The sequence below is a fragment of the Heterodontus francisci genome, chromosome 12 (assembly GCF_036365525.1).
Source record: "Heterodontus francisci isolate sHetFra1 chromosome 12, sHetFra1.hap1, whole genome shotgun sequence".
Lineage (NCBI taxonomy): Eukaryota > Metazoa > Chordata > Chondrichthyes > Heterodontiformes > Heterodontidae > Heterodontus > Heterodontus francisci.
Window position 1 is genome coordinate 108,866,663 of NC_090382.1, and position 15,194 is coordinate 108,881,856.

The 15,194-nt window shown below is 46.1% G+C and overlaps 1 protein-coding gene across 1 annotated transcript in view; it reads right to left on the bottom strand.

Annotated features, from left to right (window-relative positions):
* The window catches only part of anxa6 (annexin A6), an 85,679-nt gene that overhangs the window by 31,342 nt on the left and 39,143 nt on the right, over nt 1-15,194 (bottom strand). The window contains exons 12-16 of the mRNA XM_068043054.1: nt 13,887-13,965; nt 10,956-11,037; nt 7,958-8,052; nt 4,577-4,690; nt 2,304-2,394 (exon numbers count right to left, since the gene is read on the bottom strand). Coding sequence (XP_067899155.1) covers nt 2,304-2,394; nt 4,577-4,690; nt 7,958-8,052; nt 10,956-11,037; nt 13,887-13,965 — 461 coding nt within the window. The remainder of the gene's footprint in view (nt 1-2,303; nt 2,395-4,576; nt 4,691-7,957; nt 8,053-10,955; nt 11,038-13,886; nt 13,966-15,194) is intronic.

Below are 15,194 nucleotides of genomic sequence, written 5' to 3' on the forward strand. Positions count from 1 at the left end.
AAGAGTCAACCACATTGCTGTGAGTTTGGAGTCACATGTAGGCCAGACCGGGTAAGGACAGCAGATTTCCTTCCCTAAAGGGCATAAGTGAACCAGATGGGTTTTTATGACAATGATAGTTATTGATGACCGTTACAGAGACTGTGGATGCAGGTACACCCACAGTGCTGTTAGGAAGGGAGTTCCAGGGTTTTGAGCCAGCGACAGTGAAGGAACGGCAATATAGTTCCAAGTCAGGATGGGGTGTGACATGGAAGGGACCTTACAGGTTGTGATGTTCCCATGCATCTGCTGCCCTTGTCCTTCTAGGTGGAGGAAGTTGTGGGTTTGGAAGGTGCTGTCGAAGGAGCCTTGGTGCGTTGCTGCAGTGTGTTGTTATGACTGAGGCGGGAGGAATGCATTGTTAATTCAGTCCCATTTCTCCACAGGTCACAACATATTTAAAAAATTTTCCCACTTACTGAAACAGTCGATCAGATACAATATTTTCCCCAGAATAGAACACACTAACCAGGGTTCTTTACTGAATAACAAAATTAACAGTTTATTATAGAACAAGTCTTAACTAGTAATAAAGTAAAACAATATCACACAGACCAAATTTAAAAAAAAAATAACATTAAATTTTAAAAATCCCCTTTCTACCTTAACCAAATTTTAAAGTTCCTTTTTACCTTAGTCCACACACACACACACACACACACACACACACACACACACACACACACACACACAGAGAAAAAGTAAAAAAAGGATTTTTAGATCAGAGCTCTGTTACAGACAAAAAGCATTTGGGTTAACGACTTGCTCATTTTTGAAGGAAAGAGCAGATGAGATATGTTGTTCCAAACTGGCATACAGTCTAACTTCTGAGCACACGCAGAGAGAGGTCACTAGAATCTTCAGAACAGTTCTCTTCGGGCGACGTTGAGAATTATTTTTTAGCAAGCTTTCTTCAAATACAGGAATCAAGACAAATCGACACAGTGGACTTCACAGGGGTTCTTTTCCGGAATTTCTGGGAAATTGGTTGTGGTCTTCTGTCCTTTTGTGACTATTCAGCAGCACTTGCCTTTATCTCCTTCCAGGAGGTAAAACACACTCGGACACATAACCGGAAAGGTTGCCAGTTTTTCTCTGCCCTTCCAGGTGCTCTGTTACTACTGGGCTTGTCCAATCACTTTTCTGCCCCTGTTACCAGGGTTTCTGCTCCATCTCCAACCCAAGTCATGAGACAACCAGCAGCGCTGTTGCCAATCCGGCTCCCTCCGTCCTCTTGATGGCTTCTTTTAAAAAAAAACCTGGTCTAACATTTATTTAGTTTAACCATAAATTCCTTTAAAAATATTTTTTTAACAAAACAGAATCACTTTCATCACAGCGTCTTGTAGATGGTACACACTGCAGCCACTGTGCATCGGTGGTGGAGGGAGTGAATGTTTGTAGGTGGGGTGCCAGTCAAGCGGGCTGCTTTGTCCTGGATGGTGTCAAGCTTCTTGAGTGTCGTTGGCGCTGCATTCATCCAGGCAAGTGGAGAGTATTCCATCACATTCCTGACTTGTGTCTTGTAGATGGTGGACAGACTTTGGGGAGTCAGAAGGTGAGTTACTCGCTGCAGAATTCCCAGCCTCTGACCTGCTCTTGCAGCTACTGTATTTATATGGCTGGTCCAGTTCAGTTTTTGGTCAATGGTCACCCCTAGGATGTTGGTGAGCAACCGAAGGCAACAAGGAGAAGACCATTTGGCCCAACGTGTCCTGCTTGTGACTAACTGCCAACCCAACACACAACCTTCTCACTACATTCTTCAATCCTTTCTCTATGCTGCAGTCCACATCCAATTGGTCAATATTTATCCCTCAACCAACATCATTAAATCAGATTACCTGATCATTGTGATATTGCCGTTTGTGGGAGCTTGCTGTGCATAAATTGGCTGCCGCAGTCCCTAGATTACAACAGTAACTACACTTCAAAAACGTACTTCATTGGCTGTAAAGCGCTTTGGGATGCCCTGAGGTCATGAAAGGCGCTATAGAAATGAAAGTTTGTCTTTTGTTCTCCATTGCCTTTGAACCCACTTCCTAAGGAATTATTCCATAAACTTTAGTATCCCTTTGGGTAAAAAAGTCCCACAACTTCCCTCCTTAATCTGAGTTCCTCATTTTCAATGCCTTCACAATGGAATGTGGAGTAGCAGAAGAAAAATTATATAAAAGGAGGACAAAACAACAGAATACCAATTTAAACCAACCCCCAACTCGCAGGAAGTGAGAGACCATCTACCATGTGTTGTTACTCACCTTCCTTGTAGGCTTCATTGATGGCTCTTATCTCCTGATTTGTTTTTGTGGTCAAGATTTCTATCAGTGCTCTCTCATCGGTGCCAATACCCTGCATAAGATAAAAACAGAAGAACATAAGAAATAGGAGCAGGAGTAGACCATTCGACCCCTCAAGCCTGCTCCACCATTCAATATCATAGCTGATCGACTTCAACTCCACATTCCCGTCATTTCCAGATATCCCTTATTTCCTTTAGTGCCCAAAAATCTATTGATCTCGGTCTTGAATATACTTAATTGAACATCCACAGCTCAGAGAGCTCTCCAAAAAATAGAGTGTGTCCCTGAAAACTTTAACACTGGCTCCCATTGGGTGTGTCTGTGGGGGTAGAGGCAGGATCACAACCTAGGATTTCTCAAAGATCCCGCATCAAAAGAGGAGCCGGCAATTCTTCAGCTACCGGAGAAGCTGGAATGTTCTCCTTAGAGCAGAGAAGGGTCAGGGGAGATCTCACAGAGACGTACAAAACGATGAAGGGTTTTGGTAGAATAAATAAGGAGAAACTGTTTCCAGTGGCAGGAGGGTCAGTAACCAGAGGACACAGATTTCATGTCATCGGCAAAAGAACTGGCAGGGTTGGTGGGAGATGAGGAATTTTTCTTTTTACACAGCGAGTTGTGATCTGGAACGCGCTGCCTGAAAGCGCGGTGGAAGCAGATGCAATAGAAACTTTCAGAGGGAAATTGGATAACTCTTCTCAAAGAGCTGGCACAGGCACGATGGGCCAAATGGCCTTGCTCTGTGCTGTAAGATTCTATGATAGTAATTGACAGCTGAAACCTGGGCCAAGACTCCCGACTCAACCAACCAATGCAAACCACTGTTGTTTAACTCACTGTTGTTCATGGGATCTTGATGGAAGTGATACATTGTGTAGGAAGAACGAGGAGAGGGAGGACAAAATAAAGGGCACAATTCTAAAGGGGGTGCAGGAACCGACAGACCGGGAGTGGGTGGGTGGGTATATGTGCACAAATCATTGAAGGTGGCGGGACAGGTTGAGAGAGTGGTTACAAAGACTTCTGCCTTGTAGATGGTGGATGGCAAACCAGATGGCGTGATGCTCGAGGGATTGAGAGGCTATTGCTGGGAGAACTGAACTAGTCCCGAGCTGACTAATCACTACAACAAAACTTTCATCCAATGGATAGCTGATCTAGACAGACCAGAAAGCTCCAATTTTGAATCCTGGTCAGTCCTGTGATAGCTGAGCTGTGCTGCAGTGGCAGACGGGGTGCAACAATTGACCTCGGTGCCTGGGTTGGGGAAGGGATGGGAGAGGGGAGCAACCAGCTGGGCTGCGCTGTCTCCCATGATCAAAGTAGCCTGCTGGCATTCACTGACTAGGCCTCCCCTGCCTCTATGTCGGAAGATTCATGCGTTCACACCCCAATCCAGAGACTTGAGCACAAAATCTAGGCTGACACTCCCAGTACAGACTGAGGGAGTGCTGCAGTGTCAGAGGGCCAGTACCGAGGGAGCGCTGCACTGTCGGAGGGCCAGTGCTGAGGGAACGCTGCACTGTCGAAGGGCCAGTGCTGAGGAAGCGCTGCACTGTCGGAGGGCCAGTGCTGAGGGAGCGCTGCACTGTCAGAGGGCCAGTGCTGAGGGAGCGCTGCACTGTCAGAGGGCCAGTGCTGAGGGAGCGCTGCACTGTCAGAGGGCCAGTGCTGAGGGTGTGCTGCACTGTCAGAGGGCCAGTGCTGAGGGAATGCTGCATTGTCGGAGGGTCTGTCTTGGCGGGATTAGATGTTAAAACCGAGGCCCCGTCAGCCCTCTCAGGTGGACCCAATAGATCCCAGGACACTGCTGCAAAGAAGAGCAGGACAGTTCTCCTCAGTGTCCTGGTCAATATTCATCCCTCAATGAACATCACAAAAACAGATGATGTCATCATTCACTATCTCATTGTTATTTGTGGGAGCTTGCTGTGCAATAATTGGCTGCCGCGTTTCTACATTACAACAGTAACTTCACTTAAAAAAGTTTTTCACTGGCTGTAAAGTGCTTTGGGATGCCCTGAGGTTGGGAAAGGCGCTAGAGAAATGCAAGTATCTTTTATCGTTACTTTCCCTCTGGAATACAGGGGAGCCCACTCTCAATCATTTGCTAATGGATGAAGAGAAAGGCTGAGGTACAGAGGGTCGGAGAGCAGGTTTCCCCCTGTCGGGAGAGTGCCTTAATGTCGAGGAAGGTAGGAATACACAACACAATGCAACATGTGTCTCACTTGGATAGCTTTTTGCAGCTGTTTGGCATCCATTTGGGCTGGAGTCATCATCAAGGCCAGAAGGATCTTCTGTAAATTGCCACCAATCTCTGATTTCAGGTCTGCCATCAGGTCCTAGGAGAGAAACGGCTGGATCAAAAACGGCAACAAACATGGGGCATAAAGTTGATTTACTGCATCAGAGTATGAAATTTTCCAGCATAGAACCATGCTAATTGGCTCCTTCTTGTTCTGCCGAGAAGTCATTGACCTGAAACGTTAACTCTGTTTCTCTCTCCACAGATGCTGCTCTGACCTGCTGAGTGTTTCCAGAATTTTCTGTTTTTATGTCTGTGTTGGTGTTTATTATGACAAGGCACCCAGTCTAATCCCACTCTACTGCTCACTCCCTTACTCAGTCAATAACCTTGAGTTACACTGCACTGGGCAACAGTTCACATTACACAGTGCATCACACACACAGGTCGCTTATTCTGTGACTTTAAAATAGACATTTTAAGGACAGGAAAGGACAGTTAAATCTGACAATCCAGACCCTTCGATCAGGTTAAATTCCATCTACCCACCATCTCCCAATATCCTTCATCCACTCCTATCCATCTTATCCCCGTATCCCTCAATCCCTTTGCTGTCCAGAAATAAATCTCCTGAAACCATGGCTGATCCAGTGAACATCCTGCCACAAAATCGATTAGCTTTATGTTATCTCTATTATTCTATGTCCTTTTATACACCATGAATTTCTCCCGCTAATTATGTCTCTATGTAGCAGCTTTCTCTGGAGAATCGAATCAGAGGCTGCAGTACCACAGTGAGCTTGCTGGTGGCACTGTTGCACAGAATCAACACTGCCACCTGAAGGTACCTGGAGGTACTGCAGATCTCCGCAAACTCATATTAAACATCTGGAATGTTCTGGATTGTGCTGCTTGAAAGGGCAGTGGAAGCAGACTGAATCGTCACATTCAAAGGGGAATTGAATAAATGAACAAAAGGAATTTTTTTATTGCTGAAAGAAAGAGACATGCTGTCGAAGCTTTTCATCTTGCACTCATCAGGACAGATACAAGAATGCCAAATTTCAAAGGGGAGCAACAATTTATACTTATTTTCATCACAGTGGAATGGGGAAAGAGTTTCCAATCACCTGTTCTAATATCATCTTATGTGGCCCTGGGTCAAATTCTGGCTGATTACACTTCTGAGGGGCACTTTGGGATATATTATTACTTTCAAGGTGCTGTACAAATGTAATTTGTTGTTGTTGTTGAGTGGGGGTAATCGGATACCTCTTTCAAACAGCCAGCACAGGCACGATGGGCCAAATGGTCTCCTTCAGAGCTGTATTATTCAATGATTCTGTTTAATAATTTGAGGTCAGCATCTCGTTGCAAACTCTAACTTGCAGACCGCTGTTTGGTGGAGTCTGGATTTTTTTTTATTCGTTCATGGGATTTGAGCATCACTGGCTAGGCCAGCAATTATTGCCCATCCCGAATTGCCCTTGAGAAGGTGGTGGTGAGCTGCCTTCTTGAACCACTGCAGTCCATGTGGGGTAGGGACACCCACAGTGCTGTTAGGAAGGGAGTTCCAGGATTTTGACCCAGCGACAGTGAAGGAACGACGATATAGTTCCAAGTCAGTGTGGCTTGGAGGGGAACTTGCAGATGGTGGTGTTCCCATGCATCTGCTGCCCTTGTCCCACTAGGTGGTAGAGGTTGTGGGTTTGGAAGCTGCTGTCGAAGGAGCCTAGTGCAGTATTGCAGTAATATCAGGTGCTGCTTGTTAAGGGGCTCACAGTGCCTCTCATGAGAGGGATGGGAAGGTAATTCAGCAAATTCATTACATAATGATTTGGTAAATCTTTTGGGATAGATGGATGCATTGCTGCAAGGCTGACATTTATTGTACATCCCATTGCTTTTTGGAGAAGGTGGTTTGAGACAGACTGTCTGGGTTGCTGGTAGAGCATGGCTACCCAACCCGAACCCGACGGGACCCGACGACACGTGTTGGGTTCGGGTCGGGTCGGGTCGCTCTTCTGGGTCCAGCATTCGAGCTCAAGTCGGGCCGGGTCGGGCTCGTGTTGGATGTGGTTCTGTCGGGCTCGGGTCGGGTTTCATTTGCAAACCCGATCCGCCCTTTAGTTGCTGGGCTTTGTGTTTGCTGTGGCTTCATTGGTAGCCCTCTCACCTCTGAGTCAAAGAGTTACAGATTCAAGTCCCACAGAGCACAAAAATCTAGGCTGGCACTCCGGGGCAGTGCTGCACTGTCAGAGGTGCCTTCTTTCAGATGAGATGTGAAACTGAGACCCGTCTGCTCTCTCGGGTGGACTGAAGCAATCCCTGATACTATTTCAAAGACGAGCAGGGCTGTTCTGCCCAGTGTCCTGGGGTCAATATTTATCCCTCAATCAACATCACAGAAACAGATGATCTGGTCATTATCACATTGCTGTTTATGGGAGCTTGCTGGGCGCAAATTGTCTGTTGCTTTGCAGCAATGACCATACTTCAATAGTACTTCATTGGCTGTATGTGCCTTGGGATGTCTTGAGGTTTCGAAAGGCACTATAGAAATGCAAGTCTTTCTTTCTCTCATTTCAGAGGGCAGTTAACAGTCAATGACATTAACAAAACTGCAATTGAATGCAGACAGGATCAGGTTTATAGAAACACTGGAGCCCACTGCCCAGTATCTTATTAAATAAACAGCTTCACCGGGTGTCAGTAACTGGGTAGAGCAATCACTGGCCCTGTTACTCTCTACATCAAGAACTGGTTAGGCCCCAGTTGGAGTTGTGGGTCCAATTCTGAGCACCACACTTTAGGAAGGATGTCAAGGCCTTGGAGAGGGTGCGGAGGAAATTTATTAGAATGTTCCCAGGCATGAGGGACTTCAGCTAATGTGGCGAGAATGGAGAAGCTGGGATTGTTCTCCTTAGAACAGAGAAGGTTAAGGGGAGATTTAATAGAGATGTTACAATCATGAATGGTTTTGATAGAGTAGATAAGGAGAAGTTGTTTCCACTGGCAGGAGGGTAGATAACCAGAGAACATGGATTTAAGGTGATTGGCAAAATAACTAAAGGCGACATGAAGAAAAATGTTTTTTAGCCAATGAGTGGTTAGGATTTGGACTGCACAGCCTGATAGGGCGGTGGGTACAGATTCAATGGTAACCTTCAAAAGGGAATTGGATAAATACTCGAGGGGAAAAAAATTGACAGGGCTGTGAGGAAAGAGCCAGAAAGTGGGATTAATTCAACAGCTCTATCTAAGAGCTGGCACAGGCACGACGGGCCGAATGGCCTCCTTTTGTGCTGTATGATTCTATGGTTCTATGAGGAGGTTGATCTTCAGTGTCAGACGGGTGACCTACCCTGCCCAGCTGGGATTTGAACTGCTGTCGCAGCTGCTGCCTTTGTGCGTTACTTCTCTGTGTAATTATATTGATGATTGTTTCTTCGTCAGTGCCTGAAATGAAAAACCAGACGGGACACATTAAACATCGCTCTGCACTCCTAGCCAAAAAATCCATCAAGAGCCAGTTTCCCAGACACAGAAACAGGCAAGGTGATTAAATAAAAGCAAAATACTGTGGATGCTGGAAATCTGAAACAAAAACAAGAAATGCTGGATTCACTCAGCAGGTCTGGCAGCATCTGTGGAAAGAGAAGCAGAGTTAACGTTTCGGGTCAGTGACCCTTCTTCGGAACTCGCTGACCCGAAACGTTAACTCTGCTTCTCTTTCCACAGATGCTGCCAGACCTGCTGAGTGGTTCCAGCATTTCTTGTTTTTGTTTAAGGTGATTAAATATGTACAGTCTGTCTCTTTCGGATAGCTGCTCACCATGTACCTCAATCCCTCACTCTCTTAACACATCCAGTTATGCTGAAGCCACACTGTTTAGGGTCGATTGTTGTTCCAGTGGCTAATACTCTTGCCTCTGCCTCATGAAGGCTGCGGGTTTATGTCCCACTCCAGAAATTTGATCACAGAATCTCGGCCATCAGCTCAGTGCAGTATTGAAAGAGTGCCACACTGCCGGAGGTACCGTCTTTCAGATGAGCTGTTAAACCAAGACCCTGATTGCCTTCACAGATGGGTATAAGATATCCCACAGCCATTATTTGAAGAGTAGAGGAGCTCCCCCCAGTGTCCTGGGGCCAACACCACTGAACCAGAGCTCTGCTAATTCACCTCACTGGTGTGAAGGACTCTGCTACTTTTGAGCATCCCTGGAATTAAGGGCATCAGTCAGTAACGTGGAGTTGAGGCAGGTGATCAGCCACGATCTTGTTAAATGGCAGTGCAGGCTTGAAGGACAGAATTATTTTTTTTTATTCTTTCATGGGATGTGGACGTCGCTGGCTAGGCCAGCATTTATTGCCCATTGCTAATTGCCCTCGAGAAGGTGGTGGTGAGCTGCCTTCTTGAACCGCTGCAGTCCATGTGGGGTAGGTACACCCACAGTGCTGTTAGGAAGGGAGTTCCAGGATTTTGACCCAGCGACAGTGAAGGAACGGCGATATAGTCCCAGGTCAGGATGGTGTGGGACTTGGAGGGGAACTTGCAGGTGGTGGTGTTCCCAAGCGTCTGCTGAATGTCAAGGGGAGATGGTTAGATTGTCTCTTGTTGGAGATGGTCATTGCCCGGCACTGTGTGGTGTGAATGTTAATTGACACTTATCAGTCCAAGCCTGGATGTTGTCCAGATCTTGCTGCATATGGACATGGGCTGCTTCAGTATCTGAGGAGTTGCAGATGGTGCTGAACATTGTGCAATCATCAGTGAACATCCCCACTTCTGACCTTACGATGGAGGGAAAGCAGCTGAAGATGATTGGGCCTAGGACACTACCCTGAGGAACTCCTGCAGTGATGTCCTGGGATGGAGATGATTGACCTCCAACAACCACAACCATCTTCCTTTGTGCTAGGTATTACTCCACCCAGTAGAGAGTTTTCCCCCGAATCCTTTAATTTTGTCAGGACTCCTTGATGCCGTGCTCGGTCAAATGGTGGCCGACTCCTGTTCCTATTTCTTATTTTATCAGGAGTGGAAGGCACTACATAAATGTACGTTCTTCCCCATCATTTAGCCATGATTTCCTGTTTCCTTATCCCACCAGAAAACTCCTAGCCCACAAAATAACTGGGCTTGTTTTCACCATGTCTAGTTCCTGGTTGTGTGTCAGCTGAACTGCAGGAGCTGAATGTCTCATTCACATACATTTCCAGCAGGGTTCACTGCTCAGCGATCGGGCAGCTTTTAAGAGACAAGTATTTGAACCAGAAGAAAGCACAGGGCTATCGGGAGCGAGAAGGGGCGGGTAGATTAGATTCAGATTGCTCTGGTCAATTTTAATGCCCCAAAGCCATTGTCCATTAAACCTTCTCAAAGAAAATCAGACAGTTGCTGGACATAGAAATATGGAAGGATTTGGAGAGAGGTCAAGAGAGTTTTTAAAACTGATTGATTTATGTGGCCATCACTGGCGTTTATCACCCATCCTGAGCTACCCGGAGTAGCAATTAGATACAAATTGAGTGGCGTACTGGGCCACTAGAGGGCAGTCAAGAGTCAGCCACATCAGTGTGCAACTGGAGTCACTTATAGGCCAGTCCAGGCAACATGTGATTATAAGAAATAAAAACAGGAGTAGGCCATTTGGCCCTTTGAGCCTGCTCCACCATTCAGTAAAATCATAGCTGATCGTCTACCTCAGCTTCACCTTCCCGCATTATCCCCATATCCCTTAAATTCAAAAAACTCCATCGGCCTCAGTCTTGATTATACTCAATGACTGAGCATCCACAGATCTCTGGGATAGAGAATTCCAAAGATTCACAACCCTCTGAGTGAACGAATTCCTCCTCAGCTCAGTCCTAAATGGCCGACCCCTTATTCTGAGACTGTGACCCCATGTTCTAGACTCTCCAGCCCGGGGCAAACATTTTCTCACCCATCTGCCCCGCCCAAGCCCCTTGAGAATTTTATATGTTTGAATTCGATCCGCTCTCATTCCAGGGATCATGGATGGGCAGATTTCCTTCCCTGAAGGACATGCGTGAACCAGTTGTGATTTTTACAACAATCTGACAGCTTCACAGTCACTTTTACGGAGAGCAGTTTTTTGTTTTATTTACTGATTTTTTTTTTCAATTGAATTCAAGTTTTCAAAATGCCCATGGAAATGGGATTTGAACTCACGTTCTCTGGATTATCAATCCAGGAGCGTCACCGCGACCTTACCGCACCCATGTGATTAGAGTGGGCAGCTTGTGGTGGTGAGTGGGGGAAGGTATGAAGTCTAGTTCTGCCCTGATGGGCCAAATGGCCTGTTTCTGTTCTGCAACAGTCTCTAAACACTGACCGAGTCCTTTCATTGCTTTGCGGAGTGCCTTGACGTCCACTTCTGGCTTGAAATCGGGAGCTGCGCGTATTGTCCCTTTCAGCTGTTTGGGAACAAATAAGACTGCATTGGTAAGTGAGAGTGTTGTGTTGTGGAATGAGGTGGTACGGAGTCCAGGGGAGAGGTGGGGGGGAGCACAGTGAGTGTAAACCCCCTGGAGTACAGACCCTACATCTCTCCATCCCTGCGCATAGTTCCCATAGTAACATGCCTGTTGCATGTTATGGGGAGATTTTATTTTTTCTACAGTGAGTTGTTATGATCTGGAACGCGCTGCCCGAAAGGGCGGTGGAAGCAGATTCAATAGTAACTTTCAAAAGGGAATTTGATAAATACTTAAAAAGGAAGATGATGATTTGCACGGCTATTTTCTCTCTTCTCAATGGCACTGACTGTCACTGGACCAGCTCCAAAACTCACCCCAAATGGTCATTCTTCAGGAATGAACCTAGAGGATTGGTGGACTATTTGACTATCGTAGGCATCAGGGCAGAACCTCATCCAGACCATTCCAGCAGGGGTTATTGGATAGAGATCAACTGGCTGTTCCAGCTGCCCCCCCTCCCCCAACCCACCCAACCTAGCTTGGGTGGGGGGAGGGGGGAGGGGAGAGACAGGGTGCTGGAGGGCAGCTGACATTAATTTTTTAAAATTCATTCACAGGATGTGAGTGTTGCTGGCCAGGCCAGCATTTATTGCCCATCCCTAATTGCCCTTGAGAAGGTGGTGGTGAGCTGCCAACTGAGTGGCTTGCTCGGCCATTTCAGAGGGCATGTAAGAGTCAACCACATTGCTGTGGGTCTGGAGTCACATGTAGGCCAGACCAGGTAAGAACAGCAGATTTCCTTCCCTAAAGGGCATTAATGAACCAGATGGGTTTTTACAACAATCGACAATGGTTTCATGGCCATCGTTAGACTAGCTTTTTAATTCCAGATTTTTTAAATTGAATTCAAATTCCACCTTCTGCTGTGGTGGGATTCAAACCCATGTCTCCAGATCAATATCTTGGGTCTCTGGGTTACTAGTCCAGTGACAATAACACTACGCCACCGCCTCCCTAATTGAAGCACCTTATTACAGTACGAGCTGATAGCAGCTACTCAGCACAAACCAAGGGTGAAAACTAGGGTGTGGTTGCTACACTCCACTAACACACAGGACACTAGGACCCTGTGCATAGCCCAGTAACCCACAGGGCACCGGGACTCAATGCACAGCTCAGTAACACACACGGAAGTGGGACCCTGTGTATAGTTCAATGAAAGGACACTAGAATCCTGTATATAGCCCAGTAACACACATGACAGTGGGACAATTGTCTACTCCTGATTCTATTTCTTATGTTATGTTTCACCTTGTGTATACCTCATTGACGCACAGGGGACTAGGACCCCGTGCATAACCCAGTAACACGCGAGAACAATGGATTTGAACCTTAAATGTACGTCCATAATGACCTGAAATGGGAGGAAATTGCAAGGATGCGTTGTCGATTAATTCAGCAGCAACACAGAAAAACAGGAGCGTATCCTTTGGTTAAAGAGAAGGTATTAGGAATCAGTAGATATTGGTGAGGAGTTTACAATCAGTCCCGATATGTTGGTACTTACATTCCAACCTATGGGGAAAGTGAGCAGAGCAGAGCAGTGTTAGTGGAACAGCAGGAGGCACTAGCAAATCAACGAGGCCATCAATTTCTTCACTTAAAGAGACAGTACCCCAGTGTTCGCTGGAGAAGATTTCAGGTGTTGAGACAATTCTATCGCACAGACACAATGGGCTGAATGGCCTCCTTCTGCTGTATAATTCTATGATATCACCAATATAAAGACATCATTAAAAATCTTGCCTAGGCAGCACTTCCTGTTATTGTGACTCTTGATCAGTAATTTGCATCAACACTGAAACAGCCTATGTAAACATGCGAATGGAAACCCTGTAATGTAAACAGTTGGCTGTAACGATCTAGTTGCAGGCTGTAACCTATAGGTGGCACTAAAAAGAGTTAGTTTCTGAAGTCTCTCTCCCAGCTCTGCCACCATCATATTAAATAAACTTATATTCATTAACTGACTGTGGGGAATTTAACAGTGATTTTTCAAAAATGCGAAATCAAAACTGAGTCTATTTTAATATATTGATCTAAATAGCGAAATAGACATTAAATTCACTCTCAAAATTTTTTGTTTTCCTTTTCAGAAGTTAACAGGTCTGCTTTAAGTTCAATGTTTTATGGATAGGTGGAAGGGTCTAATTTCTGACTTAATGAGGGTCACAGGTTTTTAAACTTTGTACATATCCTATGATGCCTGTAAGGCATCCAATAACCCCTCAAAGACGACAAACAACACACACCTGTCAAACGTGTCCTTGGACTGGTACAATTGTGAGTCTAATACATAGTGATCAACATTCACCAGAAAGACTGGATTAGTGTTTTATTGACTACCACACTTCCCTATGTTACAACAGTGACTACACTTCGAAAATACTTCATTGTCTCAAACGCTTTGGGACATCCTAAGGTCATGAAAGTCTCTGCAGAAATGCAAGTTCTTTGTTTCTTATACAAATCATTCACATTCAAAGAACAAAGAACAGTACAGCACAGGAACAGGCCATTCGGCCCTCCAAGCCTGCGTCGATCTTGATGCCTGCCTCCTCACAATGCTGAGGGGCATTATGGACAATAAACACCCATTCCAACTTTGGAATGCCTTCAAATTTAAGCTCCCCGAAAACTTTCAACTGGTGACTACTGTCTCTTTAAGATCTGAGTTGTGTGTTTTGTACCAAGAGATCAAACGCAAGCTTGCATCCAGCAGAAGGTGTGGGGGGTAGGGGAGCAGGGGAGGAGAGAGAGGCTGAAGCTAGGTGTGTAAACCAAACCTCAATTCGGGTGGCAGCACTGAGTTCCCAAATCTGATAGGCAACCTGCGCAGCCTCGGGAAAGAATTCACCTGCAGCACTGCAATGTCAAGCAAACAGTATAAGTGGTGAGGCCCAGGAAAGGAACAGGACTCCGAGAAAAATGGAGGGAACACAAGGGACATGTGTAGTATTTGACCCTGAAATGAGCTCCCAACAACATATCTGCGCTAAGACCATTTACTTCCACCTCCGTAACATTGCCCCCCCCTCAGCTCATCTACTGCTGAAACCCTCATCCATGACTTTGTTGCTTCCAGACATGACTATTCCAGTGCTCTCCTGGCCAGCCTCACACCTTGCACACTTTAGAAACCTGAGCTCATCCTAAAACTCTACTGCCCCGTATCCTAACTCACACCAAGTTCCATTCACCCATCACCACTGTGCTCGCTGACCTACACTGGTTCGGCAACTCCTTAATTTTAAAATTCACACCTTCCTTTTCAAATTCCTCCATAGCCTTGTCTCTCCCTATATCAATAACCTCCTCCAGCCCCACAACCCTCTGAGACCTCTGCGCTCCTCCAATTCTGGCCTCTTGTGCATCCTCAACTTTAATCATTCCACCATTGGAAACCGTGTCTTCAGCTGCCGAGGGCCAAAGCTCTGGAATTCACAGAGAATCACAGAAGCACGGAACCCAACCCAACCCAACTCAACCCAGGTCAATGGAAACCAATCCAACCCAACTCAATCCAGGTCAATGGAAACCAATCCAACCCAACTCAACCCAGGTCAATGGAAACCAATCCAACCCAACTAAACCCAGGTCAATGGAAACCAATCCAACCCAACTCAACCCAGGTCAATGGAAACCAATCCAACCCAACTCAACCCAGGTCAATGGAAACCAATCCAACCCAACTCAACCCAGGTCAATGGAAACCAATCCAACCCAACTCAACCCAGGTCAATGGAAACCAATCCAACCCAACTCAATCCAGGTCAATGGAAACCAATCCAACCCAACTCAACCCAGGTCAATGGAAACCAATCCAACCCAACTCAACCCAGGTCAATGGAAACCAATCCAACCCAACTCAACCCAGGTCAATGGAAACCAATCCAACCCAACTCAACCCAGGTCAATGGAAACCAATCCAACCCAACTCAACCCAGGTCAATGGAAACCAATCCAACCCAACTCAACCCAGGTCAATGGAAACCAACCCAACCCAGGTCAATGGAAACCAATCCAACCCAGGTTAATGGAAACCAATCCAACCCAGGTCAATGGAAACCAACCCAACCCAAATTCTGTTACCT